At 45.8% G+C, this 26,320-nt stretch overlaps 1 protein-coding gene across 2 annotated transcripts in view; it reads right to left on the reverse strand.

Annotated features, from left to right (window-relative positions):
- Positions 1-17,513, reverse strand: part of LOC140389717 (UAP56-interacting factor-like) — a 48,105-nt gene extending 30,592 nt beyond the window's left edge. For both annotated transcript variants that reach the window (XM_072474163.1, XM_072474162.1), the window contains exons 1-2: positions 17,386-17,513; positions 2,704-2,847 (exon numbers count right to left, since the gene is read on the reverse strand). In XM_072474163.1, coding sequence (XP_072330264.1) covers positions 2,704-2,847; positions 17,386-17,446 — 205 coding nt within the window. In that variant the 5' untranslated portion in view covers positions 17,447-17,513. The remainder of the gene's footprint in view (positions 1-2,703; positions 2,848-17,385) is intronic.
- Positions 17,514-26,320: the final 8,807 nt, after the last annotated feature.

The raw sequence follows: 26,320 nt of genomic DNA on the forward strand, positions 1-26,320 counted from the left end.
TTGTGTCCACAGCTTTTTCCATTTTATTGTAGTATCCGAGATGGCATTTTGAAAATAAGTCCCTGTCTCTACTGAGAAGGAGACCCCTCGTGATATAAACTGAACTTTGTTGCAAAATGCCATGAATCCTGAAAAGTGTGTAGGTTATTCTGGCATTCACGCAGGATGTTTGGAGAATGCATGCTTCAGTGTTTTATCTTGGAGCCTTAAACTTCTGTGTCACATTTCAAAATTGCTATCTTGAAAATATTTACCATTTTTGCATTTTGATGTGAATTATAATGAAATTACATTCTGGAAAAATGATGGATTTTTAAAGCTAGATTGCGATACAACCTGAAATAATACTCTTTACTCTTGGTTATGTTGTGATCTATGATGCCTAACTGTTCAAAATAAAATACTTATTGCAAACAAAAAAAAGTGTGGCGGCCGCTGCAGCCCTTTAAATGAAAATAAATTAAGTTGTGTAATCGTTTCAAAAAAGCAGCAGCAGAGAGCATGTCATGCGCCCTACACGCACACTTGACGTTAAGCGGCCTCCAGGTTGTGCTTTTGGCGGCAAATCACAGGGCAGTGTTGCTTCCATTTTCCAGCTGCTGGCAAGCGAGGCAAGTGAACTTTGGAGAGGAATGGTTTTCTTAAAAGTAAGAGATGGCCATGGACTGTAAATAGGCAGTTTACCTATTAGACACGATCTCACAACAGAATCAACATAATGACTTGATCTTAGAATGGGCTCTCGGTCCGGCACTCTTGAAGGTAAGACAGCTGATGACTTCTAATATTATTATGGTCATTGACAAGAAACTGAGCTCATTGGCGCAGAATATCAATGCTCATGCAATAGAACTGCAGAATACTAGTAAATGGCTCGATGAAGCGGAAGTGAGAATCCTTACTGTTGAAAATACAACTTCCTTGGTTGAGACCAGCTTGCAATCCTTGGAAAAGCAGCTACATGGTATGTCAGAATTCCTGTACCATCTGGAAAACTGAAGCCAGAGATAAATGTCCAGGTTGTTGGTTTACCAGGAGCTATGGATGAGCTCCCAGTTAAATACTTTGAGAGCTGGCTGCCACATTTGTTACATCTGGATATGAAAGCTGGGCATATTAAGTTAGAAAGTCACATTGTATCCGGTCTCTGAGGCCTAGGGACAATCAGAGCCTTGCTCTATGATGGAGCGAAGGTCTCTTTCTTCCAAAATTTCTCAGTGGCAATAAAACTGATGCACAAGGGTTTTGATGAAGTTACAAAAATGCTGAAAGCTATTGGAGTGCAATATGCCCTGCTATATGCTGCTTCCCTAAGGGTGGAGTCTGTGAAGATGTTTGACAATCTAGCTAAGGCCTTTGTGAACTCTGTGAAAGACAATAATTTGAAGTAACAATCTGCAGTTCACTGTAAATGCTGGACACTATCCCTCGCCATAACGGTATTGTTATTTATCATCCAAATGGGGATGATTTAGTAATTGAGGATTATAAGGAGTGTTTTATCCTCAAGAATGCCGGGGTCTATGCACGGTAGCATAGTGGTTAGCATTATGGCTTCACAGCACCAGGCTCCCAGGTTTGATTCCTGGCTTGATTCACTGTCTGTGTGGAGTCTGCACGTTCTCCCTGTGTCTGCGTGGGTTTCCTTCGGGTGCTCCGGTTTCCTCCCACAAGACGTGCTAGTAGGTAATTTGGACATTCCCCAAGACGACATCTCTGCATCTCAACGCTAATGTTTCCCAGTGGAGACAATCCTGATATTGAGGAAACTTAAGCAATTAATTAGTAAGTTTGATGACACAATGCTCTGGATCCTGTGTGAATATACTAGAGACTCTGTGGTCTTGGGAAAAAGACGTTGCAGTGAATACTGATGCGACTTGGGACAATAAGTGGGAAAATGCCAATAGAATCTCAGTCAGTAATAGAACAGAGACGACTCAATTTATAATATTTCACAATTTGCATATCACGCCAAGCTTAAGACACAGGTTTGACACTATCATATCCTCACTGTTCAAATGCAAAGTAGTCCAGGAAGGTGGGATTAGAAAGGACAACTGGGTGGCCTAGGGCTGGCAGGGACAAGATGGGCTGAAGGGGCTCCTTCTGTGCTGTGACTTTTCTATCGTTCTCTGGAGACTTCATACATTTGTGTTGAGTCCTGTGTCAAAATTAAATCTGACTAGTCTGGTGCACATGATCTTGAGATGATGTGTCTGCGTGGGTTTCCTCCAGGTGCTCCGATTTCCTCGCACAAGTCCCAAAGACGTGCTTTAGGTAATTTAGACATTCTGAATTCTCCCTCCGTATAAAGGCATTGGAATGTCGCAACGAGGGACTTTTCACGGTAACTTTCATGGCAGTGTTAATGTAAGCCTACTTGTGACAATAAAGATTATGTTCAGTACAGCCTTAGAATTTGATCCCTTATTCTTAATTCTGGGGCTCCCAGATAAAAAGATAGCTGATGGTAATGATAAAAGCTGCACACATGTAAATAGATGACAATTATCAACTGTAAAATATGTGACCTAATAAAGTACCCTAAAACAAAGGAGCGGGGTGAGGGTGGGCCGATGCCAAATGGAGAGATTTTGTATATTGTACCCAATCCACACATCCTTGTCTATTGTACAGTGTACAAAATGAAAAACTTCAATAAAAACATTTTAATAGCAGCTTCACAAATTCTAAACTTACCAAATCGCTGTGGGATTCCACGCCAACTGCTTGATCTTTTCTGTTGCATCTTGAATGGGAAAGATCCATTTAATGCCTGCTTTCCTTTTAACGGCAGAGCTTTCTTTACATTCCGCTGCTGTTTATTCAATTTAATTATATCATCTGTTGTAACACAATATAAAGTCAACCATTAAAAGATGTTTCACAAGGCGAGTTATTTGCAATGAAAAGAAATAGCAACTTAAACACAAATTTAGTTACTGCAGGCATGTTAAAATCAGCTTAATCATTAAGTTAGTCTGATCTCCGTCAGGGTATCAGACGGGAAGTTGTAAATGGCTCCTCCGCCCTCAACTGGGAAAAGGGGCATTCCTGTTAGAACGTATCCATTGATTTTTGCTCCAAATGTAACAGTTTTTGTCAGGTGTTTGGGAAGCAGAAGGGAAATGATTAACTGAAGGAATGGAAATTCTATTGTGGTATATGGAACTTGCGGGATATGCAACTTGCAGACGCTGTAATCTGGCGTTGTGGAACATGGTGTACAAACCAATAAGTTCCTCTTCATGCATGGTTTCCAATCTCACAAGCTTGGCTGGTACCTCGCAAAATCAAATATGGCCAGCCAATGTTTATGGTCCAGGTATGCATATGACAACTTGGCATGGTACTGAAAGATGCCTGATGCCAATGGAGTTATATTCCAGCAAGTGCCCAGGAAAGGAAGAGAAAAATCCTTCTCATGGCAGTTAAAAACATGCAATTCCGCTTAGTCAAAAAATCTGTTGAGTAATAGACAGTCAAAAAAGTTATAATTCAATGTTCTAGTTTGCTGAAATTGAGCAGATCTGAAACTCCCAGAAACTGTGCCTTTTAGGAACGGGGTCCATGTTGTTGGGTAAGTCCTTTTACCCTTAAAAAAGCAAGATTTGAAAAGCTAGACACAGTAATATGTTGGATAACTCACTAAATCTATTATTGACAAGACTTTAATCTCAAACACTCATACAGAGCAGCAAATGCCTCAAGTCTAATCTCTTGCATGCTTAAATTTGGTGAGCAATTCTCCAAGCTTGTTTACACCTCAAAAACTCTTCCATAACTGGAAGTGAGAACAATTATTAACTTCAAACCTGAGATTCATAGATTTTTGTTAACCCAACGTATTGTGGGATTATGGAGTTAGATTGCAACAGAGCAGGATTTAGGTGTGAAACTGCTCAAGCAAAAATGGAAGACATTCAAAAAGATAAAGTTGAATTTCAGACTTGCATTCTAAGAAAGGTGGCTGTTAAGAAAAGGTCAAAAGAAAAAGCACTTATCCGTGGCAGAGTTCATCCTATAGATAGATTATAAGCTCACAGCTACAGGAAACTATGTTCACCCCAAACAAACAAGTGCTCGGAGATTCTTATTGGAGGAGCTATTTTGTCTCCAATCTAAGCCAAAAGCAACCCCAATGGAAATGTAGGTACTGACTATTGCTGGATTTTGGATAATTTTGAAATCTATGGGATGTTGTTTGGAGAGGTTTAGCTCCGAGACTAGGTTAATAGAAGGTTTGGAACTGGGTCAATTTAAAGGTAATGTGTATTGCCAATAAGGCAGAGGTGTATGTTTGTGGTTGCCGTTGTTGTGTGTTCTATTATTTAATCAACATTTATTTTTGTTTAAAATTACTACAAGACTGGAACATTATTCACTGGCCTTCATATCTTTCCTCACATCAAACCAAATTGCAATTCTATAATTGACTAGGTTAGGATTGTTCTCGCTGGAGTTCAGAATTGAATGAGGGGGATCTCATAGAGATTTATAAAAGTCTATAATTAAGAACCAGCATTCCAGCTTCTCTTCTGGGATTTGGAATATGCTAGCAATTAACATCAGCGGGGATCTTAATATTAATTGCTCTATTTCTTTGTTCTCCATTATAAATTCTCCTGTTTTGGACAAGGGGCCTACATTTGCCTTCACTAATCTTTTTCTTCTTATATACTTTCAGAAGCTTTTATGATACTTGCAAGTGTACCTTCGTACTCTATTTTTCCCTGCTTAATCAATGTCTCGATCCCCCTTTGCTGAATTCTGATCTGCTCCCAATCCTCAGCCTTGCTACTTTTTCGGGCAACTTTATATGACATCACTTTGGATGACTTCACTTTGGATCTAATACTATCCATAATTTATTTTGCATGCCTTGATTGGGCTGCTTTTCTTGCTGTGTTTCTGCACCAGAAAAGAATGTATAACTGTTTCAATACATAGATGAATTTATTAAACATTAACCAATGCCTAGCCACCGTCATCCCCTGAACTATCTTAGCCAACTCATGCCTCATACCTCGTAGTTTTGTTCATATTTAAGATTCTGGTTTCATATCAGACTTTGCTTTCTATCCAAAAGTAGAATTCTATCATGTTATAGTCAGTGTTCCCTAAATTACTCCGCACAACATAGATTCATAGAAGATAGGAGCAGGAGAAGGCCTTTGGGCCCTCCGAGCCTGCTCCGCCATTTACCCGATCATGGCTGATCATCCAACTCAATAGCCTAATCCTGCTTTCTCCCCATAACCTTTGATGCCATTCGCCCCAAGTGCTATATGTAGCCGCCTCTTGAATATATTCAATGTTTTAGCATCAACTACTTCCTGTGGTAATGAATTCTACAGGCTCACCACTTTATGGGTGAAGAAATGTCTCATCTCTGTCCGAAATGGTTTACTCTGAATCCTCAGACTGTGACCCCTGGTTCTGGACCCACCCACCCATCAGGAACATCTACCCCGTCTAGTCCTATTAGAATTTTATAAGTCTCTATGAGATCCCCCTCATTCAATTCTGAACTCCAGCGAGCACAATCCTAACCTAGTCAATCTCTCCTCATATGGCAGTCCCGCCATCCCTGGAATCAGTCTGGTAAACCTCCGCGGTTTGACACCTCAAGAGCAAGAACATCCTTCCTCAGAAAAGGAGACAAAAACTGCAGACAATATTCCAGGTGTGGTCTCACCAAGGCCCTGTATAATTGCGGCAACACATCCCTGCTTCTGTACTCGAAACCTTTCGCAATGAAGGCCAACATATCATTAGCCTTCTTTACCGCCTGCTGCACCTGCATGCTTACCTTCAGCGACTGGTGCACAAGGACACCCAAGTCCTGCTGCACACACCCCTCTCCCAGTTTACAACCATTCAGGTAATAATCTGCCTTCCTGTTTTTGCTTCCAAAGTGATCTCACACTTATCCAAGTTATACTGCATCTGCCAATGATTTGTCCACTCGCCCAACCTGTCCAGATCATGCTGTAGGATCTCTGCATCCTCATCACAGTTCACCTTCCCACCCAACTTGGTATCATCTGCAAACTTTGAGATGTTACATTCTATTCCCGCATCCAAATCATTAATATATATTGCGAATAGCTGGGGTCCCAGAACCGATCACTGTGACACCCCACTAGTTTCTGCCTGCCAATTTGAAAAGGACCCATTAATTCCTACTCTTTGTTTCCTCGCTGCCAACCAGTATTCTATCGACCTCAATCCCATGCCCTTTGATTTTGCACAAGAATCTCTTATGTGGGACTTTGTCAAACACCTTCTGAAAGTCCAAGTATACCACATCGACTGGCTCCCCTTTGTCAACTGTATTGGTTACGTCTTCAAAGAATTTCAACAGGTTTGTCAAGCATGATTTCCGCTTCATAAATCCATGCGGACTCTGACTGATCCTGCCACTGCTTTCTAAATGTTCAGCTATAAAGTCCTTGATAATGGATTCAAGAATTTTCCCCACTACTGATTATCATAGAATTTACAGTGCAGAAGGAGGCCATTTGGTCCATCAAGTCTGCACCGGCTCTTGGAAAGAGCACCCTACCCAAGATCAACACCTCCACCCTATCCCCATAACCCAGTAACCCCACCCAACACTAAGGGCAATTTTGGACACTAAGGGCAATTTATCATGGCCAATCCACCTAACCTGCACATCTTTGGACTGTGGGAGGAAACCGGAGCACCCGGAGGAAACCCACGCACACACGGCGAGGATGTGCAGACTCCGCACAGACAGTGACCCAAGCAGGAATCGAACCTGGGACCCTGGAGCTGTGAAGCAATTGTGCTATCCACAATGCTACCGTGCTGCCCCAGATGTTAGGCTTGCTGGTCGATACTTCCTTTTTTTCTCGCTACCTCCCTTTTTTGAATGTTGGAGTGACATTAGCTACCCTCTAATTTTCAGGGACTGTTCCAGAGTCTATAGAATCCCGGACGATGACCACCAATGCATCCACTATCTCCAGAGCCACCTCCTTAAGCAGTCTGGGACGCAGATTATCAGGCCATGGGGATTTATCTGCCTTCAATGCCATCAATTTTCCCAGTACCATTTCTCTACTAATATTGATCTCCCTCAGTTCTTCCCTCTCACTAAACCTTTCATTCTCCAACATTTCTGGTATCTGATTTGTGTCCTCTTCTGTGAAGACAGAACCAAAGTACGTATTCAAATGCTCAGCCATTTCTTTGTCCTTTATTTTGCATTCCCCTGTTTCTGTATGTAGGGTGCCTACATTTGTCTTTATCAATCTCTTTCTCTTCAATATCTATAGAAACTCAGTGTCAGTCTTTATGTTCCCTGCAAGCTTACTTTCGTACTGTATTTTCCCCTTCTTAATCAATTCTTTGGTCCTTCTTTGCTGAATTCTAAACTGCTCCCAATCTTCAGACCTATTATTTTTCTTGGCCAATCTGGATGCGTCTTCCTTGGATCGGATACTATTTCTAATTTCCTTTGTAAGCAATGGATTGGCCCTCTTCCCATTTTGCTTTTGTGCCAGACAGAATGAACAGTTGCTGCAGTTCCCCCATGCATTCCTTGAATGTTTGCCATTGCCTATCCACTGTCATCCCTTTAAGTAACTCTCCCCAATCTATCAAGGCCAACTCACGCCTCATATCTTCATAGTTTCCTTTATTAAAATTCAGTACCCTAGTCTCCAAATCAACTGCTTCACTCTCCACCTTGCTAAAAAATTCTATCATGTTATGGTAGCTCATCACCAAGGGGTCTCGCACAGCCAGATTGTCAATGATTCCCTTCTCATTAACAGTACCCAGTCTAAGATGGCCTGCTCTCTCGTTGGGGCCTGTTCTCTAGTTGGTTCCTCCACATATTGGTCAAGAAAACCATCCTGTATACACTCCAGAAATTCCTCCTCTACGGCATTGTGGCGAATTTAATTTGCCCAATCTATGTGAAGATTAAAATCACCCATGATCTCCGATATTCCCTTATTACATGCATCTCTAATTTCGTGTTTAATGCCATTCCCAACATCACCACTGCAATTGAGGGTCTATATATGACACCCAATAATGTTTTTTGCCCCTTGGTATTTCACAACTCTACCCATACAGATTCCACACTGTCAGAGCTAATATCCATTCTCACTATTGTGTTAATTTCCTCTTTAACCAGCAGTACCACCCAACATCTTTTCTTTTATGCCGGTCCTTCCTAAATACTGAATACCCTAGGACATGCAGTTCCCATCCCTGGTCACCCTGCATCCATATCTCCGTTATACCCCAATTATATCGAACCCATTTATATCTATCTGCGCGATTAATTCAACATGATTATTAATTAACCCCTTCTCATTCCATAATATCAAGTTTAGGATGGCATGTTAGCTAGTTGATTCCTCCACATACTGGCCTAAAATCCAGCTTGTCCACACTACATAATTTCTTTCCCCACTGATGAGACTGAAATAATATATACATAAAGCAAGGGCAAGTGAAGTGAGGTGCCTGTTGATTGAACACAACATTGCTTCCAACGCCAATACATTACTTTTGTTTTTAAAATTTTAAGTTGATGATAGTTCTATTAATACATAAATTAAGCATTTTCTATAACTAGTTATAAAATATTCGGTGTATTAAATGTATGTAATTTTCTTCTTGGGGTCATGGTTAGTGAACTAGCCTGATTTCAATCTTGCAGCCCACGGAGATGAAGGAGGGCCACGCATGCAGCCCACTCACTAGTCTAGGTTGTCAATCACTGTTATAGGTGCTGAACAATGGAGCTTTTGAGATCAAGATCAATGGGAAGCCTTGGGATACAGGGGTAAATAGAAATGAGGTTCAGATCAGCCCCGATCTAATTGATGGACAGATTAGACTAAAGGTGAGTATCTTACTCCAGTTCTTATAGCCTCAATGCAATGGAATGTTAGGACTAGTTCGGCAGCCTAACCAGTCAATAAGCTAACACATTTACAAACAACTCAGTGCTGTAATATTGTTGTACAATGGAGTATTGCTAAATTTGATGGCCGTGAAGTGTGACCTGCATGAAAGCAGACCTGTAATTAACGAAAGCGCAGCATCCTCAAAATACATTTGGTTCAGCTAACAGGTTACATAACCAATTGGACTGGACCAGAAGAAAGTTGTAATTTAAAGTGTCTTATCCAAATATACAAAATATGCCTCTTTTAAACTACAACGTATTTTGTGCTTACCCAATGGAAACAAATATTCACATGAATGTGCAGTCCGGTCAAGAAGTAACTCGTTGAATATGTGTCATACACGACCATGGAGGGCAGCAATTTATGTCAGATAGAAATCTTAAGGAAGCGGGACACTGGAAATCCTTGTACGGCTACATTTTTGCAAGGATTCATATCAAGAAAAATTGGGATCTGTGCAATGTGTGCACTATTTAAACTTGCAAAATCACAAAGTCCATAATCGTTTGCAGCATTACATATAATAAAAGGGAGCAATGCAAACCTAAAGGATGTTTTAGTCTGGGAGAGCACCCTTGGGAAATTAAGCAACAATGAAGCCGTACTGCCTGGTCTAGCACAATTCTATAGTCATGCTTCATCTCCATACTCACACGCTTGTCAAACAAGCAACACACTATATTACACATGCTATTTGAAGTAATATTTGCAAACATAGCAAGTAAGGGGTTATATATTTGCATGGATAGATGACTGGTTAAAAAAGCATAAAACGGTAGCAATAAATAGGTCGTTTTCAGCTTGGGACAGGTTATTAATTCTCATTTTCAGATTATTAATAATGGGGCATTGCAACGGACAATGCTTGGGCTCAGCTATTTATAATTTACATAAATGATTTAGATGGAGGAACAAAGTAACATATCTATCTTTGCAGACAATACAAGGATAGGTGGGAAAGGAAGCTATGGGGACGACAGATCGTAACGGAGAATGTGGAGACTACTTGCTTTGATAGGAAGAACAGAAAATTTGATAATTTTAAATGGGGAGAAACGATCAAGTGCTGTTCAGAAGGATTTGGATGCCCTTGTGCAAGAAACACAATGTTAATATGCAGGTACAGGAAGCAATTAGAAAATCAAATGGTATGATGGCCTGTATTGCAAGAAGGCTGGAGCAAAAGAGGGAAGGAAGTCCTGCTGCAAATGTACAAGACTCTGTGAAACACCTGGAGTACTGTGCACAGTTTTGGTCTCTGTACCCAAGGAAGATTATATTTCCCTGAGGAAGGGTGTTAAAAGTCCACGATTCTGCGATGAGGACGTTGTCCAATGAGAAGAGATTGAGTTGTATGGGCCTATGTTCTCAGCAGTTTAGAAGAAAGAGAGGCAATCTGACAAACAAAATTCCAAGAGCCTGACATCATAGATGTCATTCAGATGGTGGTAGTGAGAGGTCTGCTCGCTCACCACAACTGAGAAGGGAATCACAGAGGAGCGGTGTCAAAGAGCAGTAAAGCCCCAAACAATACATTCCTATAGTTCTTCCCTCCCCTCGCTCCTATTCCTCCCCCGCTCCTCCTTGAACCAAAGAGAGAGGGAGGTTGTTAGATAATTGTTTGTAGCTCAGAAACAGAGGAGCCTCAGCAGTGTATCATCAGTGAAGATGGAAGGGACTGTGGGAAAGCTTGTGCTGTGTGTGGCAGCAAGATGTGGGAAGTTTTGGCTCCACAAGACATCCAGGACAGTCATATCTGCATGAAGTGCCGGGGGTAGCAATCCTTCAACAACATGTGGCTGATTTGTAGTAGCGACTCTCTTCACTGCGCTCCATACAAGAGGGAGAGGGGTTTCTGAAAGTCATACCAGAGGGTGGTGACTCCACAATGTGAAAGCAAGGAGGAGTGAGGGATAGCAGAAAGGAAAAAAGACAATAAGTCCAGGAAACTCAGGACTCCTTGGAGTTGATCAACAGGTATGAAACTTTAGATGACTATTAAGTAAGCAACACAATTGAGCAAGCGGCAGATGACGCGAGGGGAAAGCCACAGTACCCTGGTGTTCGAGGCTACTCTGGGAAAAGAGAGGGAGACTCCTAGGCAGATTAGAAAGGTGGTAGTAGTGGATGACTCAATAGTTTGAGGGATACATAGTCTAGTTTACAGAAGAGATCGTGAGTGCCGTCTGGTCCGTTGCCTCCCGAGTGCAAGTGTGGGGACATAACGGATCGGCTAGCCAACTTCTGGAAAGGGAGAGCAAACAACCAGATGTGTGATTCATGTGGGATCCAACAACAGAAGGAGGCACAGCTTGGAGGTCTTGCATGACCAGTTTCAGGAGTTAAGAAGTAGGGTGAATCGCAGGTCTGAGGATTCTTTGCTGCCAGTCCGGATGAAATGATCAGTCGAACATCTCGTTACTTTAACATATGTTTATTTCTCGGCCGATGCTAAGACCACTGTATCTCTTGATAGTTACAACAGTAAGCTAAAATCAATACATCTAACAGCAGTTCTTGTACAGTTTTTGGTTCATTTCTGAGGGCAGCCCCCTCGCATTCCATTTTGCGGAGGGCAGCCCCCCTCGCATTCCATCTGTGCCTTTAGCTTAATTATGATTATTTTAAAGCCTAGCGCAACCCTTCCCAAGGCCGTTACTGCAATTTGTCTGGTACAAAAACAAGTGATTACAGCTTGCTACCAAAAGCCTGTAAAAGCCTGTCTTGACATTTCTTCACACAAAGCTTTATCTAACATTTTGTTTTTCCCATAAAGTTCCAATCTATCTTGAGCCAAACTTTCAGGTCCTCCAGGGTAGTAATCTCAGAAATACTACCTGTAACACGAGCTTCACCATTTAGGCAAAGGCAGATCAGGGATGTCAATGTTTGGCATGAGGGATGGTGTAGAAGGGTTTAGATTTTTGGGATCACTTTTGGAAAAGGAGAAAGCTGTTCAGAAGAGATGGACTTCACCTCAGCCGAAATGGTACTAATCTGCTGGCTGAGTGAGTATATAATGCAGTGGGGGAGGATTTAAGCTTGTATGGCAGTGGTGGGTTGACTAATGGGTCTAATTTTAGAAATACCGGAGAGGGCAAAAGAGAGGTGGGGAACAGGGAAAAGGAAGTGGGGAGGCTTGAGTGTTGACAGTGAACAAGAAAATGGTCGCTTCCCAAATGGCAAGAAAGAGATAAGGACAGGGTTAAATTCTAATGTATATAAATACAGTGAACAAAATTAGGGAACTGTAAACAGAAATTGTTCAAGCCAGAACAGGACTGGATACTTAACATCCCAGGTTATTCAGTTTTTAGTAGAAACAGGGTAGTAAAAAGGGAGTTGCAGCAGTCTTGACCAAAGATAGCATCATAGCCCTTGAAAGTGATGCAGTTCCCGAATTAAAATCTATATGGTTGGAGGTGAGAAAAAGGGAGCATTTACCTTGTAGGGTATTATTAGACTTTCAAATAGTGGGGAGAAAGTAGAAGAGAGCACTTGTAGGGAGATTATGGAAATTTGTGGGCAAGTAGGATTGTGATAGTTGGGGATTTGAATTATCGTAAAGTAGACAGGGAGAAGGGTAGAGTATGGGGCATGGAAGGGGAGAAATTCCAATAGTGTGCGCAAGAGAACTTTCCAAAATAGTACATTTCCAGTGCTACCAGGGAGGAAGCTGTGCTGGATCTGGTCAGAGGAAATGGGGCAGGCCAGGTGGAGAATGTCAGAGTGGAGGAGCAGTTGGGAAATAGCAATCATAATATAATACGGGCAGCACGGTAGCATTGTGGATAGCACAATTGCTTCACAGCTCCAGGGTCCCAGGTTCGATTCCTGCTTGGGTCACTGTCTGTGCGGAGTCTGCACATCCTCGCCGTGTGTGCGTGGGTTTCCTCCGGGTGCTCCGGTTTCCTCCCACAGTCCAAAGATGTGCAGGTTAGGTGGATTGGCCATGCTAAATTGCCCTTAGTGACCAAAATTGCCCTTAGTGTTGGGTGGGGTTACTGGGTTATGGGGATAGGGTGGAGGTGTGGGCCTTGGGCAGGGTGCTCTTTCCAAGAGCCGGTGCAGACTCGATGGGCCGAATGGCCTCCTTCTGCACTGCAAATTCTATGAATACGGTTCAATATTAAGTTAGAAAAGGATAAAAATCAGTCACAGATTAAGATCCCAGATCAGAAAAGAGCTCATTTTAGGGGTCTAAAAGTTGATTGGAAATACATGGATGAAAAAGGGAGACTTTCAAAGGAGAGATGAATAAGGTTCAAGCTACACCCATGAGAAATAAAGACAGGGTATCCAAAGGTCGAGTACCCTGGATGACTAAGACAATTGAGGGAGAAAAAAAAGGCATATGATACATGCCAGAATAATAGCAACAGAAATCAGGAAGGCTACCTCAAATGTAGGAGAGGGGCTCTGGCTGAAATAAGGAAGGCTAAGGGGAGGCATGAGGAAATGATGGAAGGCTGCACTAAAACAAGGAGTAAAATGTTCTGCAAACATATTAATTGTAAAAGATTAGTGAAGGATAGAGTGGGGCCTATAAGGGACAAACAGGGCAAGCTGCTCACTGAAGCAGTGGGTATGGCAGATGCACTTCGCTTCTGTCTTTACCAAAATAGAAGATGGTGACAATGGCCCAGTTGAAAATGTTGGTGTTAAATAAAGAAGGCTAGCAGCAGTCCAGGTAGAGAAGTCACCAGGCCCGGATGGGATGCATTCTTGATTGCTGAGAGGGGTAAGGGAGCAAATTGCTGAGCCGTTGACAGAAATTTTCCAGGCCTCTCTGAATGCATGATTAGCCGGGCAACTGGAGGATTGAAAATGTGATGCCATTGTTTAAGAAAGGGGCAAAAGGAAACTACAGACCTGTCAGCTCGACATCAATAGTGGGAAAACTGTTAGAGGTCACAATACAGAATAAGATAAATATACACTTAGAGAAAAACAAGTGAATACTAGACAGACAACATGGCTTTGTCAAGGGCAGATCATATCTGCAAATTTAAATGAGTTCTTTGACGGCGTGACACAGATGAGGGTAGAGCTGTGGATGTTGTATATTTGGACTTTCAGAAAGCATTTGATAGGTACCACATGGCAGGTTGATGAGCAAATTAAAAACGTTTGGGACTGATGGGTCCTTTGCAGCATGGATTTGCAGTTGGCTAAGAGATAGGAAACAGAGGATAGGTGTAGATGGGTATTTCTCAGAATGAAGACAAGTTGAAACCGATGTCCCCCGGGATCAGTGTTGGGACCCCTTTTATGATTTATATAAATGATTTAGAGATGGGTGTTGAGAGAAAAATCTCTAAATTTGCAGATTATACTAAGCTAGGGAGAAGAGTGAATTTTGAGAATGATGCTGGGAGACTTCAGAGGGACAATGACAAGTTCGCCAAATGGGCAGAAACATGGCAGATAAATTTCAATGCAGAGAAATGAGAGGTAATGCATTTTGTGAAAGGAAACATGGGGAGACAATGGTACAACTTTGAGGGGAGTACAGGAACAGAGGGACCTCGGGGTTCGGTTCAAGTGGATAATTCTCTCAAGGTGACCAGGCAAGTTTCATAGAATTAACAGTGCAGAAGGAGCCATTCAGCCCATCGAGTCTGCACCGGTTCTTGGAAAGAGCACCCTACCCAAGGTCAACACCTCCACCCTATCCCCATAACCCAGTAACCCCACCCAATACTAAGGGCAATTTTGGACACTAAGGGCAATTTATCATGGCCAATCCACCTAACCTGCACATCTTTGGACTGTGGGAGGAAACCGGAGCACCCGGGAGGAAACCCACGCACACACAGGGAGAGGATGTGCAGACTCCGCACAGACAGTGACCCAAGCCGGAATTGAACCTGGGACCCTGGAGCTGTGAAGCAATTGTGCAATCCACAATGCTACCGTGCTGCCTTAAGTTGAAACAGTTGTTCGGAAGGCTTATAGGGTCGATGGGTTTATAAACAAGGCCACAGAGTATAAAAGTAAGTGATGCTACACCGCTACAAATCATTGGTCAGACCACGTTTGGAGTATTGTGTTCTGTTCTGGCACCTAATTTAAGGAAGAATGTTAAAGCCCAAGAATGCAGAGGCGATTTACTAGAATGCCAGGAATGAGGAATTTTAGATACAAGGAAAGATTGGAGAAATTGGGCTTGTTCTCCTTGGAGCGGAGAAGATTAAGAGATGACCTTATTGAGGTGTTCAAAATTATGAACAATTTTGACAGGATCAGAAAGCATATACTGTTTCCACTATCTGGCAAGTAAGTGACTATGGGTCACAATTTCAAGATGGTCACTGTTACTCAGTTGTTAGACTTTGGAATGCGCTGTCTGGGAGCGATGGAAGTGGATTCCATAGGTTTCAAAAGAGAGCTCGATATTTCATGGAAAGTGATTAATCTAGATTAATCTAAATTATGGAGATAGGGCTGGGGAATACGACTAGCTAGGTAGCTCTTTACATGAACTATTTGGGGGAAAATGTAGCTGGTCTGATTAGTAAGTTCGCAGTTGACACCAAGGGTGGTGATTGGCAGATAGTGTTGAGAATTGTCAGAGGATACAGCAGGACATAAATAGGTTGGAGACTTGGGCAGATAAATGGCAAATGGAGTTTAATCTGGACAAATGTGAGGTAGGTCTAACCTAGAAGGGAAATTTCAGTAAATAGCAAAACTCTTAGGAATATAGAAAGTCAGAGAGATCTGGGCATGCAGGTCCACAGATCTTAGAAGGTGGCAATACAAGTGGACAAGGTAGTCAAGAAGCATACAGAATGTTTGCCTTCATTGGACGGGGTACTGAGTATAAAAACTGGCAAGTCATGCTGCAGTTGTACAGAACCTTGGTACGGCTGCACTTGGAATATTGCACACAATTCTGGTCGACACACTACCAGAAGGATTTTGAGGCTTTGGAGAGGGTGCAGAGGAGATTTACCAGGATGTTGCGTGGTCTGGAGGGTGTCAGCTATGTGGAGAGGCTGAATAGACTCGGACTGTTTTCATTAGAAAGACAGAGGTTGAGGGGTGACCTGATAGAGGTCTACAAGATTATGAGGGGCATGGATAGAGTGGATGGACAGGCACTCTTTCCCAGGCTGGAGGGGTCAGTCACCAGGGGGCATAGGTTTAAGATCTGTGGGGCAAAGTTTAGAGGAGATGTGTGAGGCAGGTTTCTTACGCAAAGGGTGGTGAGTGCCTGGAACACGTTGCCAGGGGAGGTTGTGGAAGCAGATACATTAACGGCGTTCAAAAGGCATCTTGACAAATACATGGATAGATGGGTATAGAGGGATACAAAGAAGTGCTGAGGGTTTTGGCAAAGGTTGGTATCATGACCGGTACAGGCTTGGAGGGCTGAAGGGCCTGTTCCTGTGCTGTATTCTTTCCGGAGCCAGTGCATGTATGATGGGCCGAATTAATTCCTTCTGTGCTGTAAAAGTCTATCTTACGAAGCCGTTTCACCTGGTTGGAGAGTCTGGGAATTGTATCAAGAGAAGAGATCAACCGTTTCATCATGAAATGGAGTGAACATTCTTCATTCAGAAGACCCTTTGCAATTCTATTAATTATAGGGCTGTTGGTACTCAGTCATTGAGAACAATCCATGCTGAGACTGCTAGATGTTTGAGCTTTTAAAATGGAATCGAGGGATGTGGGTATCAGAAAAATGGTGTGATATTATGGATTAGCTTAAATGGAAAATACCTTCTATCAGCAGGCTCAAAAAGCCATATTGCCTACTCTCACTTCTATTTAAGTTCACTTAAAGTTGCTAAGGTCACTTCTTCTCTGCAGAACCTACAAAGAGTGAGCAAGGGCCAGTAAACCTGACTGCCATGGCCAAAATTTGCACATGAATTTAAAAGGCAAACAAAGACCAAGTACAAGAAGAAAGCATCTAATCCATGTCAATTCTTTCTCAAGAAAAATGAAGATAAGCAGCTTTGAGGAAAGGGGGGTGTCACATCAATAGGACCAGATATAGTTTTACATGTTGTCAATTATAAATTAAAAACAATTAAACACAAGGAAGAGTTTAATTGTATTACGTTTAGTCTATTATATTTCATAAAGTTTGTATCACTCCCGTTCCCATTAATCAATACGAGGAAAATCGGTCGATTACAGGATTACAAAAAGATAGACTGGAGTTCCGCCTGCCACTATTTAAATCGTCAGCAACATTTGAAGTTTCAGCGATTGAGTCCGCATCTCTCCACACGAATTAGCCACACACATAACGTCTTCCCTCGGCCACTAACAACTCCCATGTTGTACCCGAGGCTGCCCAGGCCACGGCCCTGATACTCTCACATTTCACCCAAACCGGGTACTAATCTTCCTCTCCCTGGGCCAAACCATCCCAAAACGGAGATACCAGCGCCGCAACCATCCCACTTACCGAGAGACATGTCAAGCTTGTCAGGCCAGGTGTCTCCCACTGCCGCCGCATTCTGGTTCATGGCGACCAACCGACCGACCCTCCGGCTTCCCACCCGCCGCTACGTTGACGTCCAACGCCTACCTCATCACGCATCCTCACGTCGAAGGCCGAAAGACGTCACCGTGGGCGTGTCGTTTCAAGCTGCTTTGGGAGCTCCTGGGGAACAGTGTCGGCTGAGTGTGGGAAAATAAGCCATGCAAGTCGGCAAGCAGGCCTTTTGAAAAAACATTTTATTGGAGACATTTTCAAATATGTACATAAAGAAGAAAAACGGGAAAAAAAACAGCCCCGACGACAACAACAAACAGCCACAACATCCTTACACTCCCCACCTGCTGCCACCCCGGCTCTTGCCCCCAGCAAACCAACCCCAATCTCTTACCCAACCCAAACAGAAAAAAAACCTCCCCCCTCCCCCCAATCCCATGAATCAATGAATCAATACTGCTTAAGGAAGTCGATAAACAGGTTCCACCTCGAGGAGAACCCCTCTGCAACCCTGGTGCCGAACTTGATTTTCTCTTAAGTGCTCTGCCAAATTCTTCTTGCCTCTGCGCTTGGCGGCTCCGAGTCCCGCCAGCATAACAAAATCCATCTCCTTACTATCGGGGAGGCAAAGGCCAATGCATCGGCCTCTCTCCCCACCTGGATCCTCCGACACCCCAAACATTACCACCTCCAGACTTGGAGCTACCGTTACCCCCAATATCTTCGACAATATAACTGCAAATCCCATCCAAAACCCCCTCAACCTCGGGCACACCCAAAACATATGAACATGGTTCGTAGGCTACCCCACACACCACCCACACCTATCCTGAACCCTGGAAAGAACCGACTCATCCTGCACACCGTCATGTGGAATCTGTGTACCACTTAAAACTGGACAAGACTTAATCTTGCATACGTCGAGGGCACATTAACCCTCCGCAAAGCCTCACTCCAGCCCCCAGCGCCCCACCCAGCTTCTCCTCCCACTTACTCCTAACCTCCTTCACCAGGGAACTCTCTCTTCAACAGCTCCCCATATATGTCTGAGACCGTGGCCAGGAGTTTGTCCTGCAACAGCGAAGGTGGCACCTTTTGAAGCAAAGGCACCTCTTTTAATAAGGCCAGCAGCACGGTTCAATTCCCGTACCAGCCTCCCCTAACAGGCGCCAGAATGTGGCGACTAGGTGCTTTTCACAGTAACTTCATTTGAAGCCTACTTGTGACAATAAGCGAATCGGGAATATTCATCGACCACACTGAGAAAGTACTTGTTGCGGTCGGTGGAGGGGAGGGGCCCTTTGAAGTCCACGCTGAGGCGTTCAGATGAGCGGGAGGCCTTCACCAGGCGCGCACGGTCTGGCACCCGGTAGAAGTGTGGTTTACACTCCGCGCAGACCTGGCAGTCTCTGGTGATCGCCCTGACTTCCTCGATGGAGTAGGGCAGATTGCAGGCCTTGATGAAATGGTAAAAACGTGAGACCCCTGGGTGACACAGGTTGTCATGCAAGGACCGGAGTCGGTCCATTTGTACGCTGGCCCATGTACTTCGGGATAAGGCATCATGGGCTCGTTGAGCTTACCAGGGCGATACAAAATCTTGTAATTGTAGGTGGAGAGCTCGATCCTCCACCTCAAGATTTTATCCTTTTTGATCTTGCCCCGCTGCGTGTTATTAAACATGAAGGCAACCGACCGTTGGTCAGCGAGGAGAGTGAATCTCCTGCCGGCCAGGTAATGCCTCCAATGCCACACAACTTCAACAATCGCTTGGGCCTCTTTTTCGACGGAGGAGTGCCGAATTACGGAGGCATGGAGGGTTCGGGAAACGAATGCCACGGGCCTGCCTGCCTGGTTGAGGGTGGCGGCCAGAGCGACGTCTCATGCATCGCTCTCGACTTGGAAGGGGAGCGTCTCATCAACCGCGTGCATCGCGGCCTTGGCGATGTCGTCCTTGATACGGTTAAAGGCCTGGTGAGCCTCGGCCATCAGAGGGAAAACAGTGGAATGAATGAGTGGGGTATACTCGGAAGTACCGGATAGGGGACAAAGAGCTCTATCCCACAGATGGATTTGCACGGAAAAGGTTCTTCCGGATGGAACTTATAAGGCAAAGGCCAGGCTCGTGGAAAGGGGATTTGAAGCAAACTTAGAAGATCAGGATTTAAGGGTAGATTCACCTACAGCAGGAAAGGTTATTTTAAAGATCTTCTTGGCTCTATTAGCCACAAAGGCATGGGAATGTAAATCTATGGATATCAAAGCTGCCTTTTTGCAGGGGCATCAGCTCCAGAGAGCGCTGTCGGGGGTGTTTTGATTGCCCACAGAAGTAGCATTTGGGCCTCCAGGGGTTGGTTGGCTGCCGCGCGGCACAAGCGTGGGATTGGCTGAGGGCGGTCGCTGATGTGGTCCACGATGGGGCGGTCACTGATGGGGTCCACGATGGGGTGGCCGTCTGCGGAGTCCACGATGCACAGGGGGGCTGGGCCACGCGGTCGGGGCATAGGCCTGAATGTTGCGTGATGCGACCGTGAGTGAAAGCGGATGTAGTCAGACCTTATGCCCGTAGCAAATGCGTCACTCATTAGCAAATTCAAGTGTTCCGTGGCTGAAACGGCCTGACAGTCACAGTCTCTAACTAGGGGGAGCAGGGTGCGCCAGAAATCTTCCACCGACTCACCGGGAAGTTGACGCCGCGTGGAGAGGAGGTGCCTGGCGTAGAGTGTGTTAGTCCGCTGAGTGTAGATTTCCTTCAGTAGCGCCATGGCCTCTGCGTAGGTCGGCGCGTCCTGGACAAGTGGAAAGACGTTGGAGCTCAGCCGCGTGTAAATGATCCGGAGCTTCTGTGTTTCTGGAATTCCGTCTGGTGCAGACCCGATGTACGCTTCAAAACAGGCTAGCCAATGTTCAAAGTCCTTTTTGCCGTTGTTTGCTTGCGGATGCAGCTGCAGGCGATCCGGCTTGATGTGGAGGTCCATCTTCAAAAAAACTCAGTGTAATAAATTGATGCACGATCAATTACACAAAGATGAGAGTAGGGTGTAATCGAGGCTTTATTACACTGAGATGTGTGGCCTCCTACAGCAGCTGACGAAATGGCTGCTGTACTGGGAGCACACATATTTATACTCCGCCTACTGGGCGGAACCAGCAGGCAGGGATCTACCCCCGTACCTGTAGTACAGGGGCCTTACCGTAAAGCACCTATATCAACATCCTATATATACAATATATACATCAGTGGTGACGACTTCCGGGTGCGGCGATGACCAGCTGAGTCGCACGTTTCGGCAGCTCCCGGTGAAACGGACTTTTGGGCTCTTGATAGGAGCCCCAACGGCAATTTTGACGGCTAAAAACACTGTGCGGTAAACCAGAAGGGAATCCCCCCTGGACACGGATGAAAAAAGGAGGAGAAAGTGGCCGGATTGCAGTGGATCCTTTAGAACAGCGGCAAGGAAGGCAAGCAAAAACCAAGATGGCGTCGGAAGGTGGCAGTTTAACATGGGGCCCTGAACAACAAGAGTTCTTGAAATGCTGTGTGGAAGAGCTCAAAAAGGAAATGAAGAAAGAGCTGTTGGCCCCGATATTACAGGCGATTGAAGGGCTAAAGGAGGAACAAAAAACCCAGGAGCGGGAGCTTGGGGTTGTGAAGGCAAAGGCAGCCGAGAATGAGGACGACATACAGGGCCTGGTGGTGAAGACGGAGACGCATGAGGCACATCAGAAACGATGTGTGGAAAGGTTGGAGGCACTGGAGAACAACGCAAGGAGGAACAACCTGAGGATTCTTGGTCTTCCTGAAGGTGTGGAGGGAGCGGACGTCGGGGCATATGTGAGCACGATGCTGCACTCGTTAATGGGAGCGGAGGCCCGGGCGGGTCCGTTGGAGGTGGAGGGAGCATACCGAGTGATGGCGCGAGGGCCGAGAGCAGGAGAAATTCCCAGAGCCATAGTGGTGAGATTCCTCCGTTTTAAGGATAGAGAAATGGTCCTTAGATGGGCAAAGAAAACTCGGAGCAGTAAATGGGAGAACACGGTGATCCGCGTTTATCAAGACTGGAGTGCGGAGGTGGCGAGAAGGAGGGCGAGCTTTAATCGGGCCAAGGCGGTGCTTCATAAAAAGAAGATAAAATTTGGAATGCTGCAACCAGCAAGACTGTGGGTCACATATCGAGGGAGGCACCACTACTTTGAGACGGCGGATGAAGCGTGGACTTTTATTGTGGAAGAAAAACTGGAATGAGCGGGTTATTAAAAAGAACGTTTGAACAAAGTGGTGGGGCGAATGTGGGGGGCAAAGAGGGGGGTTAAAAAGGGGGGAAAGAGGAGTTTTATGTACTAATCCTGCGATGTGGTAACTTTTCTCTCTCCCACAGGTGGTGATGGGGGGAGGAGGGGAGGTGGAGGAGATGGGGCGTTGGCCATTGGGGGCGGGGCCAAGGGAGAAGCGCGGGCTTGGTTCCCGCGCTATGATAATCATGGCGGGAATAGAGAAGCAGGAAGGAGGGGGTGTTGCACGGTGCGAGCCGAGGTCACGGGGAGAAGCCGAGGTCGGCCAGAGTTTGCTGACTTCTGGGAGCAACATGGGGGGAGTAATTACGCTAGCGGGAGATCTAGCGGGGGGGGGGTGGGAGGGGGGAATTACTGGGTTGCTGCTGCTGGGGAGAGGGGGGAGCTGATATGGGAGGGGATGGGCGGGGGGGCACCGCCTGGGGGAGATACAGCTGCGTGGGAACCGGGTGAGGAGCTGGAAAAAGGTGATGGCTAATCGACAAGGGGGGGGGTAGGAAGCCCCCCAACCCGGCTGATCACGTGGAACGTGAGAGGGCTGAACGGGCCGATAAAGAGGGCATGGGTACTCGCACACCTTAAGAAACTTAAGGCAGATGTGGTTATGTTACAGGCAACGCACCTGAAACTGATAGACCAGGTTGGGCTACGCAAAGGATGGGTGGGGCAGGTGTTCCATTCGGGGCTAGATGCGAAAAACAGGGGGGTGGCTATTAGTGGGGAAGCGGGTAATGTTCGAGGCAAAGACTATAGTGGCGGATAACGGGGGCAGATACGTGATGGTGAGTGGCAAACTACAGGGGGAGACGGTGGTTTTGGTAAACGTATATGCCCCGAACTGGGATGATGCCAATTTTATGAGGCGGATGCTAGGACGCATTCCGGACCTAGAGATGGGAAAGCTGATAATGGGGGGAGATTTTAATACGGTGTTGGAACCAGGGCTGGATAGGTCGAAGTCCAGGACTGGAAGGAGGCCGGCAGCAGCCAAGGTACTTAAAGATTTTATGGAGCAGATGGGAGGTGTAGACCCGTGGAGATTTAGCAGACCTAGGAGTAAGGAGTTCTCGTTTTTCTCCTATGTCCATAAAGTCTACTCGCGAATAGACTTTTTTGTGCTGGGAAGGGCGTTGATCCCGAAGGTGAGGGGAACGGAGTATACGGCTATAGCCATTTCGGATCACGCTCCACACTGGGTAGACTTGGAGATAGGGGAGGAAACAGGAGGGCGCCCACCCTGGAGAATGGACATGGGACGAATGGCAGATGAGGGGGGGGTGTCTAAGGGTGAGGGGGTGCATTGAAAAGTACTTGGAACTCAATGATAATGGGGAGGTCCAGGTGGGAGTGGTCTGGGAGGCGTTGAAGGCGGTGGTTAGAGGGGAGCTGATATCAATAAGGGCACATAAAGGGAAGCAGGAGAGTAAGGAGCGGGAGCGGTTGCTGCAAGAACCTTTGAGGGTGGACAGACAATATGCGGAAGTACCGGAGGAGGGACTGTACAGGGAAAGGCAAAGGCTACATGTAGAATTTGACTTGCTGACTACGGGCACTGCAGAGGCACAATGGAGGAAGGCACAGGGTGTACAGTACGAATATGGGGAGAAGGCGAGCAGGTTGCTGGCACACCAATTGAGGAAAAGGGGAGCAGCGGGGGAAATAGGGGGAGTGAGGGATGAGGAAGGAGAGATGGAGCGGGGAGCGGAGAGGGTGAATGGAGTGTTCAAGACATTTTATAAAAAATTATATGAAGCTCAACCCCCGGATGGGAGGGAGAGAATGATGGGCTACTTGGATCGGCTGGAATTTCCCAAGGTGGAAGAGCAGGAAAGGGTGGGACTGGGAGCACAGATCGAGGTAGAAGAAGTGGTGAAAGGAATTAGGAGCATGCAGGTGGGAAAGGCCCCGGGACCGGATGGATTCCCAGTCGAATTCTATAGAAAATATGTGGACTTGCTCGCCCCGGTATTGACGAGGACCTTTAATGAGGCAAAGGAAAGGGGACAACTGCCCCCGACTGTGTCTGAAGCAACGATATCGCTTCTCTTAAAGAAGGAAAAGGACCCGCTACAATGCGGGTCCTATAGACCTATTTCCCTCCTAAATGTAGATGCCAAGATCCTGGCCAAGGTAATGGCAATGAGAATAGAGGAATGTGTCCCGGGGGTGGTCCACGAGGACCAAACTGGGTTTGTGAAGGGGAGACAGCTGAACACGAATATACGGAGGCTGTTAGGGGTAATGATGATGGCCCCACCAGAGGGGGAAACGGAGATAGTAGTGGCAATGGATGCCGAGAAAGCATTTGATAGAGTGGAGTGGGATTATTTGTGGGAGGTGTTGAGGAGATTTGGTTTTGGAGAGGGGTATGTTAGATGGGTGCAGCTGTTGTATAGGGCCCCAATGGCGAGCGTGGTCACAAATGGACGGGGATCTGCATATTTTCGGCTCCATAGAGGGACAAGGCAGGGATGCCCTCTGTCCCCATTATTGTTTGCACTGGCGATTGAGCCCCTGGCAATAGCGTTGAGGGGTTCCAAGAAGTGGAGGGGAGTATTTAGAGGAGGAGAAGAACACCGGGTATCTTTGTATGCGGACGATTTGCTACTATACGTGGCAGACCCGGCGGAGGGGATGCCAGAAATAATGCGGATACTTGGGGAGTTTGGGGATTTTTCAGGGTATAAATTGAACATGGGGAAAAGTGAGTTGTTTGTGGTGCATTTGGGGAGCAGAGTAGAGGAATAGAGGACCTACCGTTGAGGAAGGTAACAAGGGACTTTCGTTACCTGGGTATCCAGATAGCCAAGAATTGGGGCACATTGCATAGGTTAAATTTAACGCGATTGGTGGAACAAATGGAGGAGGATTTCAAGAGATGGGATATGGTATCCCTGTCACTGGCAGGGAGGGTGCAGGCGGTTAAGATGGTGGTCCTCCCGAGATTCCTCTTTGTGTTTCAGTGCCTCCCGGTGGTGATCACAAAGGCTTTTTTTAAAAGGATTGAAAAGAGCATCATGGGTTTTGTGTGGGCCGGGAAGACCCCGAGAGTGAGGAAGGGATTCTTACAGCGTAGCAGGGATAGGGGGGGGCTGGCACTACCGAGCCTAAGTGAGTATTATTGGGCCGCTAATATTTCAATGGTGAGTAAGTGGATGGGAGAGGAGGAGGGAGCGGCGTGGAAGAGATTAGAGAGGGCGTCCTGTAGGGGGACTAGCCTACAGGCTATGGTGACAGCCCCATTGCCGTTCTCACCGAGGAACTACACCACAAGCCCGGTGGTGGTGGCTACACTGAAGATTTGGGGACAGTGGAGACGGCATAGGGGAAAGACTGGAGCCTTGGGGGGGTCCCCGATAAGAAACAACCATAGGTTTGCCCCGGGGGGAATGGATGGGGGATATGGAATGTGGCAAAGAGCAGGAATAACGCAACTGAAAGATGTGTTTGTGGATGGGAAGTTCGCGAGTCTGGGAGCGCTGACCGAGAAATATGGGTTGCCCCAAGGGAATGCATTCAGGTATATGCAACTGAGGGCTTTTGCGAGGCAACAGATGAGGGAATTCCCGCAGCTCCCGACACAAGAGGTGCAGGACAGAGTGATCTCAAAGACATGGGTGGGGGATGGTAAGGTGTCAGATATATATAGGGAAATGAGGGACGAAGGGGAGACTATGGTAGATGAACTAAAAGGGAAATGGGAAAAAGAGCTGGGGGAGGAGATCGAGGAGGGGCTGTGCGCAGATGCCCTAAGCAGGGTAAACTCGTCGTCCTCGTGTGCCAGGCTAAGCCTGATTCAGTTTAAGGTATTACACAGGGCGCATATGACTGGAGCACGGCTCAGTAAATTTTTTGGGGTGGAGGATAGGTGTGTGAGGTGCTCGAGAAGCCCAGCGAATCATACCCATATGTTTTGGTCATGCCCGGCACTACAGGGGTTTTGGATGGGGGTGACAAAGGTGCTTTCAAAAGTAGTGGGGGTCCGGGTCGAACCAAGCTGGGGGTTGGCTATATTTGGGGTTGCACAAGAGCCGGGAGTGCAGGAGGCGAGAGAGGCCGATGTTTTGGCCTTTGCGTCCCTAGTAGCCCGGCGCAGGATATTGCTAATGTGGAAAGAAGCCAAGCCCCCGGGGGTGGAGACCTGGATAAATGACATGGCGGGGTTTATAAAGCTAGAGCGGATTAAGTTCGTCCTAAGGGGGTCGGCTCAAGGGTTCACCAGGCGGTGGCAACCGTTCGTCGAATACCTCGCAGAAAGATAGATGGAATGGAAAAAAGAAGGCAGCAGCAGCAGCCCAGGATCTGGGGGGGGGAGGGGGGGGGGGGGAGGAACCAGAAGGACTCTCAGGGTTGTTAATATATACTGTATAATATGTATAGGTCGTTGCTACAGATAATTATATATTGGACTGTTAAATTATATTTCTGGAGTGTTACTTGTGATAAGGCAGTTGCCAATTAGGGTTAGTTTTCATTTTTGTTATTTATTATTTATTCATTCTTTGTTTATAAAATAGGTCATTGCTATTTGTGTTGTTATAATATTGTGTAAAGGATGCACAATGTACTGTGTTGGTTGACCAAAAATTTTCAATAAAGTATTTATAAAAAA

This window comes from Scyliorhinus torazame, chromosome 14, assembly GCF_047496885.1.
Source record: "Scyliorhinus torazame isolate Kashiwa2021f chromosome 14, sScyTor2.1, whole genome shotgun sequence".
NCBI lineage: Eukaryota > Metazoa > Chordata > Chondrichthyes > Carcharhiniformes > Scyliorhinidae > Scyliorhinus > Scyliorhinus torazame.